Consider the following 22471-nt stretch of genomic DNA (forward strand, 5'->3'; position numbering starts at 1 on the left):
GAGGCTACCGCGACAGGGAGAGAAAACACCTCCAGTCAGCTGGAGCAGACAGCTGTCACTCAAACTCTACCTGTATAAATACGCACACGGATCGGGCACTGTCATCTGCGCAAATAAGACCGACACGGCTACAGCGAGCGGGTCCGATTACAGTACACGCTTGGAACGCGCTGTATTTGAACACTGAATCGACCAACTTTGGTCTATTTGACACCTCATGAAGATATTCTAGGTCAGATATTAAATTAATATTCTCTCTACGCCATGGATAAATTTCAGAGTCTGAACATCAGCGTTGGGAACAGCTCTGTCGACAAGCAGTCCTTCTTCGACGGCGACGCTTATCAGAACTTGGATTCGCAGGAGCTGAGAGTTCTGATTCCGGTGATTTTGGGGATAATCTGCGTCCTGGGGTTCACCGGAAACGTGACCGCGCTCGGGGTCCTGGTTACCAACGCGCGCAAAGGCAAGCTGTCTCTCATCAACTCCCTGATCCTCAACCTGATTTTGGCGGACAGTTTGGTGCTGGCGTTCGCTGTGCCGTTCAAGGCTGTCTCCTACTCCAGAGCCAGCTGGACGCTGGGCTGGTTCATGTGCAAGGCGAGCGACTGGTTCTTACACTCCTGCATGGCGGCCAAGAGCTTCATCATCGCCATCATGGCTAAAGCCTGTCTCCGGTACGTCAGCAACCCCAACAAGCAGGTGAACATTCACTACAAAACCATCCTGGTCATCCTGCTGTTCTCCTGGGCGCTGGCGTGCGTGATTCCCGTGCCCCACTGGATGTTCGCGGCGCTGCGCCGGGAGGGGGAGGGGCTGGTGTGCGCGCAGACGGAGCCGCGCTATGCGCGCCGGTTCATGTCGGTGTACGTGAAGCTGTACCCGCTGGTCGCGTACTGCGCTCCGCTCAGCCTCGCGCTGCTGCTGTTCTGGCTCGCGTACAGCCGCTGTCAGCGCCGCGGCAGCAAGGCGCAGAACCTGCGCACGCAGATGCGCTCGCGGAAGCTGACCCTCATGCTGTTCGGCCTGACCGTCACCACGGCGATCATGTGGCTCCCGCAGTGGGCGGGCTGGGTGTGGGCGCACCACGCCGCGCAGAACGGAGGCCCGGCGCCTCCGCCGCTCTTCTCCCTGTCCGCGGAGCTGCTGATGTTCTCCATCTCGCTGGTGAACCCGCTGACGGTGCTGTCCCTGTCCGAGGAGTTCCGCGAGGGCTACAAGGGGCTGTGGAGACGCCTCACCCTGCGCAAGCAGCAGCCCCCGAAGCAGGGCCCGCACACGCCCACGGTGCTGCGGCCCCCCAGCCCACGGGCCGAGCCCGGGGGCCACGGCCCCGCCACGCCCCGGCCGGACGGCGAGGACCCGGAGAGGCCGGACGGCGCGGCGCCGGACAGCCCCGGGAACAAGGACGGCGTGGTTCTGCCCGACGTGGAGCAGTTCTGGAGCGAGCGCGAGGCGGGCGGGCCGGCCGACGAGACCGACCCGGTTCCCTGGGAGCACCAGAGCCCGGCGCTGAGGAAACGGGACGCCTAGCGACCCGGAAGAACCCAGAAGAACCAAGCCCCGTCGGGCGGACACACACACCCCCGGAGCGAGACCCCGACAGGGGCGTCAGCGTGACCTCTGACCTGCAGCTCTGCTCGCTGTGACCCCACGCCTCCACCCATCGTAAGAGTCCCGTCCGCTGCTGACTTCAGCTCTAACCTCCCTAACAACATTAATGTCATTCTTCTGTGGGACTCTTTTGACACTTTTACACCAGGGACGGGCACGGCGGGATTTCATACCAACTTCTGCTCTTAATTATTTAATTAAGTAATTTACATGATCTGTCATTCATAGCCACATTCTGTGACATAAACAGCAGCTGATATATGTTGTCGTCTTATACTATTATATTGTGGTCTAATTTACGAGTGCATTGTCATGGTGCATATGGCTAATTAGCTGATCCAGGGTAACTGGTGGCAGATCCTGCCCTCCAGGACGGGAGCTGTCCATCCCTTACACAAAGCCCCAAGTCCTAGCTATCCCGAAAACCTACAGTGGCTTCAGTCAGCCACGGAAAACAGCTCAAGGCAGACTGAATCGCTGTATGAAAAACTGAACTTGCTATTCCATGTCAGAAAAAAAGGGGATTTAAATGTAAATTATTTTTTACAATATTCTAAACAGTTGAGACTCAGCGGCAACACAGTGGAAAATATTACAACATGAGAACTGTTCTTTTATAAGTCTGTGTGTGTGCCAGTATTCACTGAAATCATTATCAGTCTGTCAGTGTCGGTCCATTGTGCACTTGTGTGTGGGAAAATGTAAGCTAGTTTTAAATATATATATATATATTTTGTAAAGTTGAGATGTTTCTGTAATAAAGTGAAATTTACATTCCAATGTGTGGTGTTCTTAACTGCCTCTTTTTAATGTCAAAGATAGCTAAAGACATAAATAGTACAAGGGTACACAAGATCGGCCACAATCTGGTTCACACCTCCATGAAACTGAACTAAACTTTGAAAAATGTGCTCAACAAATAGAATTTGATTGATTGACAGGAGGGTGGTGAGGGAAACAGACGGAGATGCATGATGGCGATAGGACAGCCGGTCATTCTGTCACATGATCATCATGGAGGATGGAGAGAGAAACAGAGGAGTACTGGGGTGGTTGGAGACAGGCATGCAGGGCAGATAACCGTGTTAAGATTAATGAGGGTAGGGCACGGATGTGTGTGCTCTCGTAGGAAACGGGCGTGAACGGGCACGGGTCTGGGAAGGCGTCTTTCACTGGAGACCATGGAGGACATTTTACATTCTCAACACCCCTCCTCTTTAACCTGCACGAGGAGGAGAGAGGAGAGAGGGGGAGGAGGAGGAGAGGAGAGAGGGGGAGGAGGAGTGGAGAGAGGGGGAGGAGGAGAGGAGGGGGAGAGAGGGGGAGGAGAGGAAGAGGAGAGAGGGGGAGAGGAGGAGAGAGGAGGAGGAGGAGGAGGAAAGGGGGGGGTAGGAGACGTGTGAGCGTAAACACCAGACCGCAGCCAGGCTGAACCCTGCATCATCTGCTTTTCAGGAAAGCGTCTGAGACCTCCCATCAGTGTGGCTCCACCTTCATCCCCACCCTCATCCCCACCTTCATCCCCACCCTCATCCCCACCCGTCAGCTCCACCCTCATCCCCACCCGTCAGCTCCACCCCCATCCCCACCCTCATCCCCACCCGTCAGCTCCACCCTCATCCCCACCTTCAGCAAAGGTGATGTGACGAGTATTACAATCACATCAAAAATCATCAACAGCCTGTTTCATACCTACACATTTTCATAACAGATTAAAATCCATATACTTTTGATTCAGCAAGAGACACTTGTCAGCATTTTAAGTCATTTGCAGCCTTAAGATTAAAGAGTAAGTGATTAAATTTAACAAATATTGAAAGTTAATGAACATAGTTTAAAACCGCCTCCAAGAAATGTAGAAAATGATGAAAATCAATCCTGATAAAAACTGAAAGCTTGTCAGCTTGTCCGGTTCGATCCCCCGCCCGGGCTGTGTCGAAGTGTCCCTGAGCAAGACGCCTAACCCCCAAATGCTCCTGACGAGCTGGTCAGGGCCTTGCATGGCAGCCAATCGCCGTTGGTGTGCGAGTGTGTGTATGAATGGGTGAATGAGAAGCATCAGTTGTACAGCGCTTTGGATAAAGGCGTTTTGGATAAAGGCGCTATATAAATGCCAGCCATTTACCAATCTGTCTGCTGCAGGAGGGGCAGGCCTGGTGGAATAAAATGCATTTCCTCCATGCTTGTAAAAAAACTGGGTGGTTGCCTTTATTCCAGTAAACTTGTACAGAAACAGCAACATCAAAAGTAAACACAACTTTAGAAACATTTAAACATTCAAACTACGATGCATCGTTACATTTCCGACTCTTAAGGCCGATGGCAATGTTTGCACAACCGTCTGGTCACACAATCTGAATACATGTACTCAAATATACACATCCGTCACCTAATAAAAGTATCTTCCAGGCTGAGGAGCCGTGGCGCTGAAGCCTCCTCCCGGCCGGGGAGTGCTGCGTGGAGTTCAGGGGTCACAGCGCTCTGAGCAGAGCGGCACGCTGGGAGAGCTCCCGCCAACCAGGCGCAGCGCTAATACTGTGCTACAACACGTCTGCGGGCTCTGCCGTGACTCGGGGGGCGTGTGCTGGTAGCGTGTCGGGAGCGTGTCGGGAGCGTGTCGGGAGCGTGTCGGGAGCGTGTCGGGAGCGTGTCGGGAGCGTGTCGGGAGCGTGTCGGGAGCGTGTTCATGCAGGACGCTGGTGTGCGTTGATAGCAGAGCGTTAGGCTGACGCAGTCACCCGGGGTTCCCCTCACAGGGCTGAGCGGTGGGGTGGGGTGGGGTTGTTGCCATGGGTAACACGGGGTTTCTGTTAGTTGGTTACACGGGGGGGTGGTTATGGCATGTTGTCGTCGTCGTCGTCGTCGTTGTTGCGGGTGATGCAGGGGTTCCGTTGCTTGGCTGAGCGGTGGGGAGTTCTGGCGCGGTGGGGTTGTTGCCGTGGGTTACTCGGTTGACCGGCGGGTGGTTCTGGGGCGGTGTTGTTGCCGTGGTGTTGTTGCCGTGGTGTTGTTGCCGTGGTGTTGTTGCCGTGGGTTACTTGGTTGACCGGCGGGTGGTTGTGGCGCGGTGGGGTTGTTGCCGTGGTGTTGTTGCCGTGGTGTTGTTGCCGTGGGTTACTTGGTTGACCGGCGGGTGGTTGTGGCGCGGTGGGGTTGTTGCCGTGGTGTTGTTGCCGTGGGGTTGTTGCCGTGGGTTACTTGGTTGACCGGCGGGTGGTTCTGGCGCGGTGGTGTTGTTGCCGTGGGTTACTCGGTTGACCGGCGGGTGGTTGTGGCGCGGTGGTGGTGTTGCCGTGGGTTACTCGGTTGACCGGCGGGTGGTTGTGGCGCGGTGGTGGTGTTGCCGTGGGTTACTTGGTGGACCGGCGGGTGGTTGTGGCGCGGTGGTGTTGTTGCCGTGGTGTTGTTGCCGTGGGGTTGTTGCCGTGGGTTACTTGGTGGACCGGCGGGTGGGCTCGGAGGCCGTGGGGGGCGGGGGGGGCCCCCGGCGGTCCAGGTCCTCGATGTAGGACATGATGAGCTTCCTCCGCTCGTCTGGAACACAGTCCAGCACCAGGTACCGCTTGTCGTTCTGCAGAACCTTCTCCACGTCCCGCAGGTGCTGGTCCGACTCCTGCAGCAGCTTCCGGGACCTGAGCCGGACCAAAACAGAACAGCAGCTGAGTTTAGTACTTTCAGTTAAATAATAATCTTCTTTATCATTAGTTATTCAGCTGACACTTTGCTCTTTACAGTAGATTAGACTAGGGGACAATCCCCTCCCCCCCCCCCGCCTTTTATTCTTCACTCACGTCCATACGTGCTGTAATTGGTCAGTGAGGAGCAGCCAATCGCACTCCAGATTAAGTTTACTCATTATAAATCAGTCCTGAGAGGGTTCGTGGGCCTGAGGACTGAGGTCACACTGCACCTGTACGTGATGAACTTTGTCTCTTTCAGGAGCGTCCTGAAGTCTGCTTTGGCGGTGATGTACTTGTCTTTGATGTAGTCCTCAAACTCCCTCTGCTTCTTCTATAAATGAATAAATTCAAGGCAAAAAAACCATGAAGACAGGAAAACAAACCAGCACAAAGCATCAAACAGAATGATGAAACGCAGAAGAAGGAAAACGTGACGTATTGAGAGACGCGGCTCACGCACCCGGTCGCTGCTGGAGAACTTGATGCAGCGAGGATCCTCTTTAATCGCCTTCTTCGCCTCCTTCCAGGACGTGGTGAGCGTGATCTGAGGGCAGAGGGCAGAGGGCAGAGGTCAGAGGTCACACGGGGCTGTTTTCAGGGGAGAGCCCAGAGCAGCGTAAACAGCTTCCCCATACGTGTGGTGCTGTCAAATGCATCTCTGGCCTCTGACTGGTCACTGAGAAAGATGTAGGGTATTGGGCCCTTAATTGGTCAGTTTGAGTTCAGGGGGCAGGACATCTGGATCCTGATTGGTCAGTGTATGGGCAGGGTATCAGGATCCTGATTGGTCAGTGTGTGCGCGGGGGTGGTGTATCAGGATCCTGATTGGTCAGTGTGAGCGCGGGGGCCGTGTATCAGGATCCTGATTGGTCAGTGTGTGCGCGGGGGTGGTGTATCAGGATCCTGATTGGTCAGTGTGAGCGCGGGGGCGGTATATCAGGATCCTGATTGGTCAGTGTGAGCGGGGGTGGTGTATCAGGATCCTGATTGGTCAGTGTGAGCGCGGGGGCGGTGTATCAGGATCCTGATTGGTCAGTGTGAGCGGGGGCGGTGCTCACGGTGGTGGTCTCGTCCAGCAGTTGGCGGAAGTGCTCCTTCTTCTTCTTGGCGAGCGCCTCGATGTGCTCGCTGAACAGCTTCTCCTTCTCCTCGCGCTCCAGCAGGGAGGACGTCTCCCAGCGGTGGTCCTTCCTCAGGCTCCTGCGCGTGTCTGACCACGAGGCATCCGCCGAGCGCACCTGGAGCACACGCCAGAACACGCTTAGACACGCACGCGCTTAGACACGCACACGCCAGAACACGCTTAGACACGCACACACCAGAACACGCTTAGACACGCACGCACCAAAACACGCTTAGACACGCACGCACCAGAACACGCTTAGACACGCACAACAGAACACGCTTAGACACGCACACCCAGAACACGCTTAGACACGCACAACAGAACACGCTTAGACACGCACACCAGAACACGCTTAGACACGCACACCAGAACACGCTTAGACACGCACACCAGAACACGCTTAGACACGCACACCAGAACACGCTTAGACACGCACACCTGAACACGCTTAGACACGCACACGCCAGAACACGCTTAGACACGCACACCTGAACCCGCTTAGACACGCTCACCAGAACACGCTTAGACACGCACACCTGAACACGCTTAGACACGCTCACCAGAACACGCTTAGACACGCACACCTGAACACGCTTAGACACGCACACCTGAACACGCTTAGACACGCTCACCAGAACACGCTTAGACACGCACACCAGAACACGCTTAGACACGCACACCTGAACACGCTTAGACACGCTCACCAGAACACGCTTAGACACGCACAACAGAACACGCTTAGACACGCACACCTGAACACGCTTAGACACGCTCACCAGAACACGCTTAGACAGGCACACCTGAACACGCTTAGACACGCTCACCAGAACACGCTTAGACACGCACACCAGAACACGCTTAGACACGCTCACCAGAACACGCTTAGACACGCACACCTGAACACGCTTAGACACGCTCACCAGAACACGCTTAGACACGCACAACAGAACACGCTTAGACACGCACACCTGAACACGCTCAGAGACCACGCACACGCCAGACACCAGAACACGCTTAGACACGCACACCACAACACGCTTAGACACGCACACCAGAACACGCTCAGAGACCACGCTCAGAGACACGCACACGCCAGAACATGCTCAGGGACACGCACACGCCAGAACACGCTCAGAGACACACACACCAGAACACGCTCAGACACGCTGCCCAGAGACCACGCTGCCCAGAGAACACTTGGAGAAGATTCAGTGAACGCTCCGCCAACGCTCCGACAACGCCTTCATGGAACTCTCACAATCACAACATCATCACAACCACAGGTTCAGCAACGTACGGCACTGTTACTGCAGGAACCTCACAACGCCCTAAAGCAGGCTCAGGGAACAGTTAAAACATTCACCTTCACCCACCTGGGTGCCAGAGAGGGTTCTGGGTAAACTTCAGACCTGCCCTTTAGGAGACGCTGCGCTTTGCAGTGATTGGTCAAATGTCAGCTGGACTAATGAGGAGAGTGGAGCTGACATGGGGAGGGGGGAGAGACGCACGCAGCTTGGTCCACTGCTGGGAAATGCCATCCAAACGTCGCACATTCATCACACACTACACTACTACACTACTACACTACAGAGATTCAGTAGTGTCCTGACTAGGACTCAACCCAGCAACCTTCAGGTTACAAGGCTAATGTCCCTTAACCATTATACTACAGCCAAATAACTATTGGCTTTTTGTTTCAGTACATTAATGGCATTTGGCAGACTCTCTTATCCAGAGGGACGTACAGTTGATTAGACTAAGCAGGAGACAATCCTCCCCTGGAGCAATGCAGGGTTAAGGGCCTTGCTCAAGGTCCCAGCGGCTGTGCGGATCTTATCGTGGGGGGCTATAGTTTATACACACTTACTTCAGGCGAGACGTGGAAATCCGAGCGGAATTCCGATTGAGGGGGCGAGTGGGGGCTCACAGCGGGAGGGGGAAACTCGGATAATCACCCCCCCCCCCCCCACGGAGCGGGAACAGCGGGGCCAAACTCAAAACCCCCCGTCCAATAAGGGTGACCCCTGAATCCATTAAGGACAGAGAGGGGAGATCGAGCGGGATGAGACCAGCAGGAAGGGGGACTTTAAAAACAGATTAATGAGCGTCAGATTTCTTCAATAACGATCTGAATGTCATCAATAACGAGACATTTCAACGGGGAAAACCTGCTTTCAACTACAGAAGAGGCATTTAATTGAGCCACTCTCATTATCAAACTCATTATTAATTCACCTGCATCTCTGACCAGCTGGCATTAAGAGTGCTGGGAACGTTTAATATTTAAACTACGGGAGTGGAGGATTAATTAATGCTGTGGTGATCAGTGGTTATAGAGACGTGCCCACTGTATGGGAAATTACGGTCCAATCACAGAGGGTGTTGTTGAGACGTGCTCACCATGTCGGACATTAGGGCTCTGAAGTGCTGGACGGCCTCCTCGCGTTTGTGCTGCTCTCTCTCGCGGTCGATCTCCTTGGTCTGCTCGGACCGGGCCTTCTGCACCTCCCTCTCTCTCTCCCGCAGGCTCGCCTCGATCCGGGCCTGGCGCTCCAGCTCCTTCTCCTTCTCCGAGTCCAACTTCTGCTCCACACACAGAGACACGTTCATATATACACACAGAGACACGTTCATATATACACACAGAGACACGTTCATATATACACACACACACACACACACACACACACACACACACACACACACACACACACACACACACACACACACACACACACACAGAGACACGTTCATATATACACACACACACACACACACACACAGAGACACGTTCATATATACACACAGAGACACGTTCATATATACACTCACACACAGAGACACGTTCATATACACACTCACACACAGAGACACGTTTATACACACACACACACACACACACACACACAGAGACACGTTCATATATACACACAGAGACACGTTCATACACACACTCACACACACACAGAGAGACACGTTCATATACACACACAGAGACACGTTCATACACACACACACACACACACACACACACACACACACACACACACACACAGAGACACGTTCATATACACATACACAGAGACACGTTCATACACACACACACACACACACAGAGACACGTTCATACACACACAGAGACACGTTCATACACACACACACACACACACACACACACACACACACAGAGAGACACGTTCATATACACACACACACACACACACAGAGACACGTTCATATACACACACAGAGAGACACGTTCATATACACACAGAGACACGTTCATATATACACACACACACACACACACACACACACACACACACACGTTCATATATACACACAGAGACACGTTCATACACACACACACACACACACACACACACACACACACACAGAGACACGTTCATATATACACACAGAGACACGTTCATACACACACACACACACACACACACACACAGAGAGAGACACGTTCATATACACACACAGAGAGACACGTTCATATACACACTCACGCACTCACGCAGACACTCAGACGCGCACGCACACACGCATACGCACACACACACTCACACAGAGACACGTTCATATAAACCCAACACAGAGGCGCACACCTAACATAGTCGTACAACAATGACAAACATACACTGAAATCCGTCCGGCGCCCCACATACATGCACAGTAACAGAACAGAGACCCAGTGCCACACACACACACACACACACACACACACACACACACACACAAACACACAAACACACACACACACACAAACACACACACACCCCACCTTGGCCTGTTTCTCCACAAACTGCTTGAAGAGCTCCTCGCGAGCTCCGGAACTTTCCACGGCTTTGTAGCGCTGGTCTCCCTCCAGCCGCTCCTTCACCTTGCTCCAGCGCACCTGCCCGTCCACGTGGTGGTCCGACAGCAGCTCGAAGAAATCCAGCTTCACCTGAGGGAGAACCGCCACGATACAGAACTACAGTTACCATGAACCCCACAGAACTACAGTCACCATGAACCCCACAGAACTACAGTCACCATGAACCCCACAGAACTACAGTCACCATGAACCCCACAGAACTAGTCACCATGAACCCCACAGAACTACAGTCACCATAAACCCCACAGAACTACAGTCACCATGAACCCCACAGAACTACAGTCACCATGAACCCCACAGAACTACAGTCACCATGAACCCCACAGAATTACAGCTGCAACAAACCTGACAACTACAGTTACCATGAACCCCACAGAACTACAGCTGCAACAAACCTCACAACTACAATTACCATAAACCCCACAGAACTGCAGCTGGAACAAACCTCACAACTACAATTACCATAAACCCCACACAACTACAGCTGCAACAAACCTCACAACTACAATTACCATAAACCCCACACAACTACAGCTGCAACAAACCTCACAACTACAATTGCCATAAACCCCACAGAACTACAGTCACCAGTAACTTCACAGAACTACAGCTGTTATTGGAAGCCCTATTACTGTTACGTTACCACCAAAGCTAGTTAGCTAGCTAACTAGTGTTACAACAGGCAAAGTCGGATTTTAACATTTCATGTGTGTAAAGTTATCATGCCAGGGTTTCTCTGTATGGCAGCTGATGAGTCTGGTGTGTATTAACTAACGTTAGCTGCCAACATGTGAGGGACATGAGCAGCACAATCAGTAGTTGTGGTTTTGTTTTTTCGCGCCAAGTTCCTGACACTTAGAAAGTTGTGTCGGGCATCTCTGTGTCAGCTGTCATTGACTGTGCAAAGCACCAGTCAATACTACCACCCAATACTATCTACTGCCACCATAAACAGACAGCAGGACCTGCATTATCCTCCCTTTTAAGGATCAGGAAAAAGCCCAATCCACTGTGTGCCAGATTACAATCGGCAGTACAGTCCCAAACACAACACGATTTCAGCATCGTTAACGAGCTAACTGTTCCCACACAGCTCTGGGTCAGTCGATTTCTAAGCATCGTTACTTCAGGCTGAGTGACTGAGCGGAGTGACCACCAGGAACCAAGCAACCTTTATTTACAAACATTCTGATCTCATCTATAAACCCCACAGAACTAGTTGCCATAAACCACACTGAACCACAGTGCAAAATACACTGGTCTAAAGATGCATTACAGGAAAAATGGCAACTGCGGAAGATTGAGTATGAACCCCCTAAAACCAGAAGGAAAAAAAGGTTTAAACTCCCCAGTGAGAAGAACCTGGGGAGGATAATAAAATAAATAAATAAAATAAAGAGGGGGGGGGGGGGTGTAAGGGGGAATCTGTCAGAGCAAATAAGGATAAGTCAGATTATAGCCTCGGTGCTAACATACAGTTCCCTAATGAGTGCAGTGGCTAAACGGGGTGATTAATGTGCCCGGGGGGGCAGGACCGGCCCCCTCCAGAGACCCCCGCCCCCTCTCTGGCAGGTGACATTTCGCGGTCATTAATCTTTGATGCGTAACCTTTCATGGCTACGGCTACAAGCTGCCAGCTCAGACACAGTAACCCGTTTAACCCTGCAGAGTGGCCAGCACCCAGCCGCAACCTGCTACAGGTGTGCACAGGTAAGCCACAGAACGCAGGTAAAGGTGTGTACAGGTAAGCCACAGAATGCAGGTAAAGGAGTGCGCACCCTACAGGTAAAGGAGTGCACACCCTACAGGTAAAGGAGTGTACGCCCTACAGGTAAAGGAGTGTACGCCCTACAGGTAAAGGTGTGTACACTCTACAGGTAAAGGAGTGCACACCCTACAGGTAAAGGAGTGTACACCCTACAGGTAAAGGAGTGTACACCCTACAGGTAAAGGTGTGTACAGGTAAGCCACAGAATACAGGTAAACGTATGTACAGGTAAGCCACAGAATGCAGGTAAAGGAGTGTACGCCCTACAGGTAAAGGTGTGTACACTCTACAGGTAAAGGAGCGCACACCCCCTGGCCGTGCCCCGCTCACCTTCTCCCCGCGGTTCTTGGAGTCGTCCTTCTCCTTCTTGCGGAGCGCGGTCATGAACTCGGTGAAGATGGCCTCCCGGTCCTTCATCTTGTCGATGGCCTTGAAGCGCAGGTCGCGGCCATGCTTCGATGCAAACTCGCTGAAGGTCATCCTGGGGGGAGATGAGCTTTAAAACTCATTCCGACCAATCAGAACTCACCAGTGTGCATTCGGACCAATCAAGTTACACACTCACACTCGTAAGGGTGGACAAGCTCTGACTGCACTCATACGACAGGCAGCCATTTTGTGTTGAATGACAGACTCTATGAAGGCTCCGCAGCTCTTCGGCCCTAAAATGGCCGCCCCACCCACTCCTCCCGCTCACCTGGTGCTGATCTTGGCCTCTTCCATCATCTTTCTGAACTCGTCCTTCGATTGCATCAGTTTATTCTTCTTCTCTTTCCTCTCTTCTTCCGCTCTAGTCTTCACATACTGCTCAAAAACCTGAAGACACACGCAGATACACACACACACACACACACACACAGATTATCCAGTGCTCAAACACCTTTAAATATGCATGCACGTACAGTTCAAAAACCTGGGAACACACACACACTTCAAAGGCCAGCACATCATGGCTGAGGAATGAGACAAGAATTAGATTAATCACCCAAAGATTATAAGCATATCGGCATGTATTAAGATATGGAGTAAAATGATTCAGGGTACAAACATTTAACTGAAGAAACGGAACACGTTTAGACCCTTTTCACAGCCTGTAGGCGAGTGTAATAACAGAAAGGTTTGGGCTGAGGCAGGTGTAATAACAGAAAGGTTTGGGCTGAGGCAGGTGTAATAACAGAAAGGTTTGGGCTGAGGCAGGTGTAATAACAGAAAGGTTTGGGCTGAGGCAGGTGTAGTAACAGAAAGGTTTGGGCTGAGGCAGGTGTAATAACAGAAAGGTTTGGGCTGAGGCAGGTGTAATAACAGAAAGGTTTGGGCTGAGGCAGGTGTAATAACAGAAAGGTTTGGGCTGAGACAGGTGTAGTAACAGAAAGGTTTGGGCTGAGGCAGGTGTAATAACAGAAAGGTTTGGGCTGAGGCAGGTGTAATAACAGAAAGGTTTGGGCTGAGGCAGGTGTAGTAACAGAAAGGTTTGGGCTGAGGCAGGTGTAATAACAGAAAGGTTTGGGCTGAGGCAGGTGTGTTCAGGTCACCTGTTTGCGCTCCTTGGGGTTGAGCAGCAGATACCGCGGATCAAAGACGATCTTATGCAGCTCTTTCTCCCACGTGGAGAAGGCCGACACCTGGGGAGAGAGGCGGGGAACGAGACACTTAATGAGGCGCTCGTAATGAGCCGTGTTACCCCGGGCGACCGTGGGTCTCTGCCCCCCCCCCCGCGCGCATCAGTCAGGGAGGGGTCTGTTCATCACCCCGCCCCTCATCTCTAACGGACAGCCCGTCCCGACTCGCCCACTCGAACAGACACTAACTGAAGCACGGTAATTGAGGGGGGGGAAGTAAGGTCCACTCGTGATGGACAGTTAAAAGAGCCAATCGTCATGCGCCATTTTAAAAGTGCAAGATTACAGAGGGAGAGAGGGAGGGGGCAGAGAAAGACAGAAGAGACGGGATAGATGGAAAGAGAAAGGGGAGGAGAGAGGGATAGAGACTAAGAGGAGAGGGAGAGAGAAAAGAGAGAGGAGATGGAGGGGGGGAGAGAGAGAGGGATAGAGAGAGTAAGAGGAGATGGAGAGAGAGAAGAGAGAGGAGAGGTAGCGGGGAGAGATAGAGAGACTAAGAGGAGAGAGAGAAAAGAAAGAGGGGGGGAGAGAGAGAGGGATAGAGAGAGAGCCTCTTGCCAGGAATAGCCTGTCCTTGATGCAGGCTGTTGGTTTATGCATGCGCACTTTCATCCCCTCTTCCAGAGAGGACGGGAAAGGGCAGAGCGCTTTCAGCAGCACCCCAAACCAAATGTCACAGTGCCCACCTATCCCACAATGCAGCAGACATCATTACCGCAGTCAATAAAAACACCACAGTAGGGTATAGGGGTATGGGGTAGGGGGTGTAGGGGGTATAGGAGGTGTGTAGGGTATAGGGGTTAGGGTGTAGGGGGTATAGGGGTTAGGGTGTAGGGAATATAGGAGGTGTGTAGGGCGTATAGGGGTTAGGGTATAGGGGGTATAGGAGGTGTGTAGGGTATAGGGGTTAGGGTGTAGGGGGTATAGGGGTTAGGGTGTAGGGAATATAGGAGGTGTGTAGGGCGTATAGGGGATAGGGTATAGGGGGTATAGGGGTTAGATTATCCAGTTCTCAGGGTTTAGGGGTTAGGGTATAGGAGTTATAGGGGTTAGGGTGTAGGGGTTAAGGTATAAGGGGTATAGGGCGTATAGGAGGTGTGTAGGGTATAGGGGTTAGGGTGTAGGGGTATAGGAGTTAGGGTATAGGGGGTATAGGGGGTATATACCGCTCTCTCCAGCAGCATGTCTCTGAACTGGGTCATACGGGCCTCCAGCGGCACCACGGCCCGCTCCCGCGCCGCCTTCATCTCCGCCTCCATCGCCGCCTCCTTCTCAGAGTCCTCCCTCACCTCCTCCTTCCTGCGGAGCCACACGGACGCGTCAGAGGGGCAGGGGAGGTGGGGGGGGGGGGCAGGGCACGGCTTTATTTAGGGGCGGAGTGACCGCAAGGCCTGGCTGCTTTTGGGAGGAGGGTGTAAGTGTGGGCCATCTGATAGTGTAGTGAGGAGACGATACCCGCACACGGCTAGAAATGCTCCCGAGTGAAATCTACATCAAGCCAGACAGACAACAGGTCTGACCTGACGAAGACCAAACGGGTCGAAACGTTGTCCGTCTAGCTCGCATGAATATCAGCAGGGACCATTTACAGCAGTGTGAGGGTATCGTTTCCTTACATTGCATTCTTGTTTTACCTAGCACCTGCGCTAAACACTGAGAAGCACACCTGCGTCTGTGCGTCTCAAAGTTGAACCTTGTAAAGTCGGGGGTTGTGTCTACAGCTCACCTCAACAAAAAAATGAAATAAATGAAAAGCTAAGAATGTAAAAATGAAAAGTTTCCTCTGCACCACAAACACAAGCAGCTACGGCCTCTGATGAGCCCCTGCAGTTCACCAGACAGACACGCCGGCGGTGCGCTCTGATAGGCTGAAGGAAGGTCAGGTGGTTACCTTGGCGGCCCACGCTGGTCTCACCAGTTCTACAGGCGTTCCCTGATTAATATTCCGCAGCGAAACGAGAGGCCGGATTGGACGGGGGAGAGGCGGGCTCTGACTGTGATTGGCCGTCCTGGACTGCAAGGATTTGCATAACATGATCACGCCCCACAAGTGGGAAATGTATATTCACTGGACGCAGTTAGGTAGGACTGTCAAAAACACTCTCTGAAAGCTGACACTCAGATTTTAACCAAAGAACATGGACACACATTTGTTTTTGTTTTGTCTGATGGTGTAGAGAAGCTTATAAACAGAGACTTGTCAATATTTCTTTTAATTGTTTTTTTCAGGGGCTGAGGGATAAACTGGGCCTCACTGATACCAGGGGGGCGGGGCTTACTTTCTCTTCTTGATTTTGATTGGCTCGTCTTCCAGAGCTTCCTCAATGGCGGCTTCCAGTTCCTCTTTGCTGATCCCTGCAGTGGTGTTAGAGACGGAGTCAAGAAGCGCACACGCACACACGCTCACACACGCTCGCACACGCTCACACACGCTCACACACGCTCACACACGCTCACACACACGCTCACACACACGCTCACACACACGCTCACACACACACTCACACACACGCTCACACACACGCTCACACGTGTGCCTGTGTTATAATTAGGCACCAGCTGCAGCAGTCAGATTAAGCTGCTCTGGGCTGCTTCTCAGTTATCTATTATTGTCCTTAAGGCTGTCTAAAACACCGGCTGGCTCTTGCTTGTCTGTGCGAATGTGTGTGTGTGTGTGTGTGTGTGTGTGTGTGTGTGTGTGTAAATGGTATGTCTGTATACAGAATATAAAATTACATTGCAGTTATTTAGCTGATGCGGTTATCCAAAGTGACCCACAGTTGTTTATACTAAGTTGAGGACACTCCCCCCCCGGAGTAATGTGGGGGTTAAGAGCCATGCTCATGGGCCCAACAGCTGCACTGCTGTTATTGTGGCTACAACCTTCCAGGTCCCAGTCATCTGCCATAGTCTGACCCAGTGTGTGGGTCCCCTCTAAGCCCTTTTTTAGGGGCGCACTCACCCAGTTGTTGGGTGTTTTGGAGCGCAGACTCACCCAGTTGTCAGGTGTTTTGGGGCACACACTCACCTAGTTTTCGGGGCTCCTCAAGGCCCTTCTTGTGGGGCGGCTCCTGAATGCTCTTGTCCACATCGGCCCGGCCAATCAGCTCCTCAGGACGGTCCCACATGGAGAGGCGGGTGGTGGGGTTGTAGAAGAACACGCGATCGTCCCCGGTCCACACAACACACCTGTGTACACACAGACACAGACACAGACACAGACACAGACACAGACACAGACACAGACACAGACACAGACAGACACCTGTGAGCACACACATACCCCCTCAGGGAATCTGGGGTGGGGGCTGAAGAGGGGTATGGCCTAAAAGAATGTGGGGTGGGGCCTGCAGGAGCTTGTATCCAATGTGGAAGTGGAGGTGGGCGTGTCCTACAGGAGGGCGGGGCTCATACCAGGGGGTGCCGGGGATGGGCGTGGTGGCCACAGGTTTGGCCTTCTGGGCAGCCCTCTCCTCCTCCGTCAGCTCCTCCTCCTTGGGCTCCTGCGGGTTTCAGATATAAAACCACCCAGTTACACACTTCACGAGTGCATCCACACACAAGGGTGTGCCCCAAGGATCAGTCTAAGGATCACACTCTTTCGCCAGTGGACCCCTGGTCGTGTCGCACACAAGGGCGTACCCCAGGGATCAGTCCTAGGACCGCTCAGTCGCACGGGAGCACAGGTATGGCGGTTCATACCTCTCGCACCTCCTTGGGAGGCTCCGGCTTGGGCTCCCCCTCCTCCTCCATGTCCATCAGCTCCTCCTCCTCCAGGGACAGCGCCGCCTCCTTGGCCTTCTCCGCCTCCTTATCTGGGGGAGGAGACAACGTGAGCTCCCAGCTCCACAGACAGTCCGGCACCAACACTAAGAACCACAAATATAAACGAAAACCGTAATGCTATAGGGGTATAGGGGGTATACGGTCACAGATATCTAGGGCAGTATGTCAAAAAGCAGGATTACCGAGTTAACTGGATAACTACACTGAGTAAAATCTACAAAGCAGGATTACTGAGTTAACTGGATAACTACACTGAGTAAAATCTACAAAGCAGGATTACTGAGTTAACTGGATAACTACACTGAGTAAAATCTACAAAGCAGGATTACTGAGTTAGCTGGATAACTGCACTGAGTAAAATCTACAAAGCAGGATTACTGAGTTAGCTGGATAACTGCACTGAGTAAAATCTACAAAGCAGGATTATTGAGTTAGCTGGATAACTGCACTGAGTAAAACCCACAGAGCAGGATTACTGAGTTAGCTGGATAACTGCACTGAGTAAAACCCACAAAGCAGGATTACTGAGTTAACTGGGTAAGTGCACTGAGTAAAACCTGGAACAGATATTTTCACTTCAGTCCATGCTCCAGATATGGGAGGGCTCTGGGTTTTACTCAGCGCAGTTAACCAGCTAACTCCTGTTTTGTGAAATACCCCCCAGCATCGTGATATATCACCCCCAGACAGTAACACATCAGGGGGATATTTCACATTCAGTGCTGAGCTCGCATACGGAGGGGGTTAGAGACGGACTGGCAGCCTCTGTGGGACACAGGCACAGACTGGCAGCCTCTGTGGGACACAGGCCGCTGACTGGCAGCCTCTGTGGGACACAGGCACAGACTGGCAGCCTCTGTGGGACACAGGCCGCTGACTGGCAGCCTCTGTGGGACACAGGCACAGACTGGCAGCCTCTGTGGGACACAGGCACAGACTGGCAGCCTCTGTGGGACACAGGCACAGACTGGCAGCCTCTGTGGGACACAGGCACAGACTGGCAGCCTCTGTGGGACACAGGCACAGACTGGCAGCCTCTGTGGGACACAGGCACAGACTGGCAGCCTCTGTGGGACACAGGCACAGACTGGCAGCCTCTGTGGGACACAGGCCGCTGAATGTCGGCGTGCGGACTCGGCCCACCTCTCTCCTTGAGCAGGTCGGGGCGCTCCCAGGTGGACTCCAGCGTGCGGTTGTTGTAGTAGTACATCTTGCCGTCGGCGGTCTTGTACTCGGACCACTCCGCGAGCGAGAGGGCGCCGGAGAGCGCCGCGGGGCCGGCCGCCAGGGCCATCTGGGGGTGGTGCATCATGGGAACGAGGGGCGGGGCCATGCCAGGGAGCAGGCCTGGGAGCGACCAGACGCAGATACGCACGTACGCACAAATGCACATACGGAAATACACGTACGCACACAAACACACAGACAGACACACAGACAGACACACAGATACAGACAAACACACAGACAGACACACAGACAGACACAAGAGAGAGGGTTGTGTTATAAGTCAGCAGGGCCTGCTTGAAGGCTTTACACTCAAAAGGAATGGGAGGAGTTTTTCCCCCACTGAGTGTGCATATTTACACACGAGAACAGGCATACGGGTGTATTTGGGTGGGTATCACAATTAGGCGTGGTATATACGGGTGTAGTGGTTTATCTCCCATTGTCAGACCCAAGGACATTTATTCACCCCTAATGCGCTACACTGTGCGTTTGACGTCGAAATTAGGTACAGCGCACATTCCACCCTGCCCAAATAGCACAGCTACAGCGCCATTGTAATGTGGAGCACAATACCATTGGCTGATAAATATGTGTGTTCTGATTGGACAACTGAGTGAGTAACTGCTGTGATGTTAGTAGCACACGATTGGCTAACCCTTTCAGTCCCAGAAGTGGCTCCACTGGGACTGGATTTGGCTTTGGTTCATAAAAATGAACAAGTTGCGAAAATGTAGTACGGTTTTCATAGGGGCTCAAAGCGTAGCGGTCATTTCGATTGGCTGAAAAAGTGCAAGGTCCTAAAATGGTACTGAAAGGGTTAACCATAGCACATTAAAGCTACGCTTACGCTAATGAGAGAGAGGAGGTAGAAACAGAGAAACGCTAAGCGTCTCAGAGCGCAGCCTGGACCTTTTCAACAAATAAACCGATTAAGACAAAGTGGCAAGAACAAAAAGACACGTGAAAACACCACCAGCACAATGAGCTCTCCACGCAAAACATAACTCAGCCTAAAGACAACAAAACGTTTATTTTGTATTACCATATTTGTGGCAAACTGAGAACACTATCTGACCTTCAATGAAACGCTAAGATAGACCGAGCACTATCATGGCTGGCCTCGCCGTAGCAGTTGAACCCAAGGCTACTGTCGACATGGACAATGCTCCGAGTGTAGTTTAGAGAGGGTACGCCCTAGAGATCTGACCGAGGACTGTATCTCGAAACATTTCCAGAATATTTCATCCTAACCAGAAGTGCGTTCAGGACAGCGAACATTCACGGCGAACTATGTTAGCAGCAAACAGTTGTTGTTGAGCGATGAATATTCAGTTTAGTTCGCCATCAACGAATTTTGAATACAAATGGATGCGACTTAAGTTAGATCGAACAGTACCAGCTAGCGGATTCGTTGCTTACCTGTGATTTATTTTTCAAGGTAAGAACAAATATCAGATTGATTACAGTCTATTATAACAGTCAAATACGTCAATTGTCAACTTTTGTTCTCTGTTTTCGCCGCACACTACCTTTCATAATTGTTAGCTAACGTTAGCTAGTAACATTCGTGGCGACCAAAAAAAAAGTTTGAATATGTTCGCGAATGTTAGCTAACGTCTGCCATTTTGAACGCAGCAACATCCTGGGTCTCCAGCTCCTCTAGCCCGATGCCAGAGCAGAGTCTCGGGGTGTTCAAGAGGAGACAGTACCGTGACATTTCTTTGTTGTTACGCTTTGAGGATGTAATGACTGACTGATGTATATTTGCTTTGATGTATATTCCCATGTTCTCTGTAGCTTCAGAGTTGAGGGGGGAGGGTTTACATGACAGAAAGAATGTCAGTGGTTAAACATTGAGACCTAAAATGGGGTGGGGACTACGTATAAAAACGGATGAGATTCCTACCGGCATCAACCGATAACGATGCACTGCAAATCCAATGTGCTGGACTACAGAGTCAAAAGAACAGAAATTGGGCCAACTGTCCAATTAAATACGGACTGCACAACGTTGTCCACTGCCTAAATCCTACCAGTTATATTCCTCTTAGAACTCATTAACTTCATAGTTCAGATTTGTAAAAGATTTGTCCTCTGTCCCTATGCGTGTCACCCGCAAAATGGCTGACAAAATACCCACAATGCACCCGAAAGATGTGTGTCTGAAACAGATCACCGGAGCAGTGCCGTGGTTTAGCGTAAACACAGATACACGAAGTTACCCGTCAGAGACGTTGGTCACTGACAGGAAAAATAGGCAAGTTTGTCAACTAAAATAGAGTCTTACATTATTTAAAAAAAGCACAGGAGAAAACCTGGTAAAAGGTGTGTAAATGTGTGTAAGCAAAAACATGAAAAAAAAACATTTTCACAACATTCACCAACATGCCAACTAACAAAGAACTGACTGGAGATGGAGGCTGGATTTACCGTTCTTGTTGGGAGCGATTGTCTTTATATACGGACAGCTGACTATCTGCATCATTGCTACACCTGCAAGAATGGACAAGCAAGCAGATCACAGGTCACACAGTCCTACAGATCTGCTGGGGAAAGGGGTACATACACGTGTGTGCATGCATATGCATACATACACACACACACACACACACACACACACACACACACACACACACACACAAGCACCCCACGCACACGTACACAGCGCCCCAAAACTCGGTCCACTCTCACTAAAAACAGGCAACAGGTCTCATTTCAAACTGAGCATTTCTCTCTACAGTTCGATAATACAAATCACAGTATGTACAATACACGCACCATTTTCAAACGACAAAAAATACCGACAGACAGACTCACATGTAATGACTCATTTAAATGAATTTCTAAACATTTTGAATGAATAAAATGCAACTTCCTGCGGGGTTCATGAAGAGAACAAACACTGACTCGCCCATTCGCACACACCTGCTCTGTGCCAGGACAGCCCATAATACCACAGAGCACACACACCTGCTCTGCGCCAGGACAGCCCATAATACCACAGAGCACACACACCTGCTCTGTGCCAGGACAGCCCATAATACCACAGAGCACACACACCTGCTCTGTGCCAGGACAGCCCATAATACCACAGAGCACACACACCTGCCCAGGGCCAGGACAGCCCATAATACCACAGAGCACACACACCTGCTCTGTGCCAGGACAGCCCATAATACCACAGAGCACACACACACCTGCTCTGTGCCAGGACAGCCCATAATACCACAGAGCACACACACACCTGCTCTGTGCCAGGACAGCCCATAATACCACAGAGCACACACACCTGCTCTGTGCCAGGACAGCCCATAATACCACAGAGCACACACACCTGCTCTCCGCCAGGACAGCCCATAATACCACAGAGCACACACACCTGCTCTGTGCCAGGACAGCCCATAATACCACAGAGCACACACACCTGCCCTGTGCCAGGACAGCCCATAATACCACAGAGCACACACACCTAATCTGCGCCAGGACAGCCCATAATACCACAGAGCACACACACCTGCTCTCCGCCAGGACAGCCCATAATACCACAGAGCACACACACCTGCTCTGCACCCAGGACAGCCCATAATACCACAGAGCACAAACACCGCTGCATCAGCAAAGGTCCCCAATCCTGATGACTGTTTATCTCCGATGTTCTTGCAGCCGATGCACACACTCTGGACAACACTGCCCTCTACAGGCCACACTCTCCTTACACCGCCATTCTGGCTCGACTTCCCTCTCCTCGTCAGCAGGCTT

General features: G+C 51.8%; 2 protein-coding genes across 5 annotated transcripts in view; one reads left to right on the forward strand and one right to left on the reverse strand.

Moving 5' to 3' along the window:
• The first annotated feature begins 264 nt into the window (after nt 1-264).
• gpr151 (G protein-coupled receptor 151) lies at nt 265-1533 on the forward strand. Its single transcript, XM_061236998.1, has one exon. The coding sequence runs from the start codon at nt 265-267 to the stop codon at nt 1531-1533; it is 1269 nt and encodes a 422-aa protein (XP_061092982.1).
• A 2264-nt stretch (nt 1534-3797) lies between these two features.
• Nucleotides 3798-22471, reverse strand: part of LOC133124385 (transcription elongation regulator 1-like) — a 23343-nt gene continuing 4669 nt past the window's right edge. The window contains exons 5-20 of one of the 4 annotated variants that reach the window (XM_061235545.1): nt 21143-21205; nt 18626-18829; nt 17399-17511; nt 17111-17199; nt 16725-16885; nt 15976-16051; nt 14863-14995; nt 13610-13699; nt 12775-12893; nt 12408-12558; nt 10214-10378; nt 8821-9003; nt 6353-6532; nt 5755-5838; nt 5525-5625; nt 3798-5246 (exon numbers count right to left, since the gene is read on the reverse strand). In XM_061235545.1, coding sequence (XP_061091529.1) covers nt 5045-5246; nt 5525-5625; nt 5755-5838; nt 6353-6532; nt 8821-9003; nt 10214-10378; nt 12408-12558; nt 12775-12893; nt 13610-13699; nt 14863-14995; nt 15976-16051; nt 16725-16885; nt 17111-17199; nt 17399-17511; nt 18626-18829; nt 21143-21205 — 2114 coding nt within the window. In that variant the 3' untranslated portion in view covers nt 3798-5044. Of the gene's footprint in view, nt 5247-5524; nt 5626-5754; nt 5839-6352; nt 6533-8820; nt 9004-10213; nt 10379-12407; nt 12559-12774; nt 12894-13609; nt 13700-14862; nt 14996-15975; nt 16052-16724; nt 16886-17110; nt 17200-17398; nt 17566-18625; nt 18830-21142; nt 21206-22471 lie in introns of all 4 variants that reach the window. The other 3 variants (XM_061235544.1, XM_061235547.1, XM_061235546.1) reach the window with 3 other exon arrangements.

The sequence above is a fragment of the Conger conger genome, chromosome 3 (assembly GCF_963514075.1).
Source record: "Conger conger chromosome 3, fConCon1.1, whole genome shotgun sequence".
Taxonomy (NCBI): domain Eukaryota; kingdom Metazoa; phylum Chordata; class Actinopteri; order Anguilliformes; family Congridae; genus Conger; species Conger conger.

Bases quoted from the DNA above. Each gene is read 5' to 3' on its own strand.
- gpr151 (XM_061236998.1), top strand. From the start codon at position 265: ATGGATAAATTTCAGAGTCTGAACATCAGCGTTGGGAACAGCTCTGTC.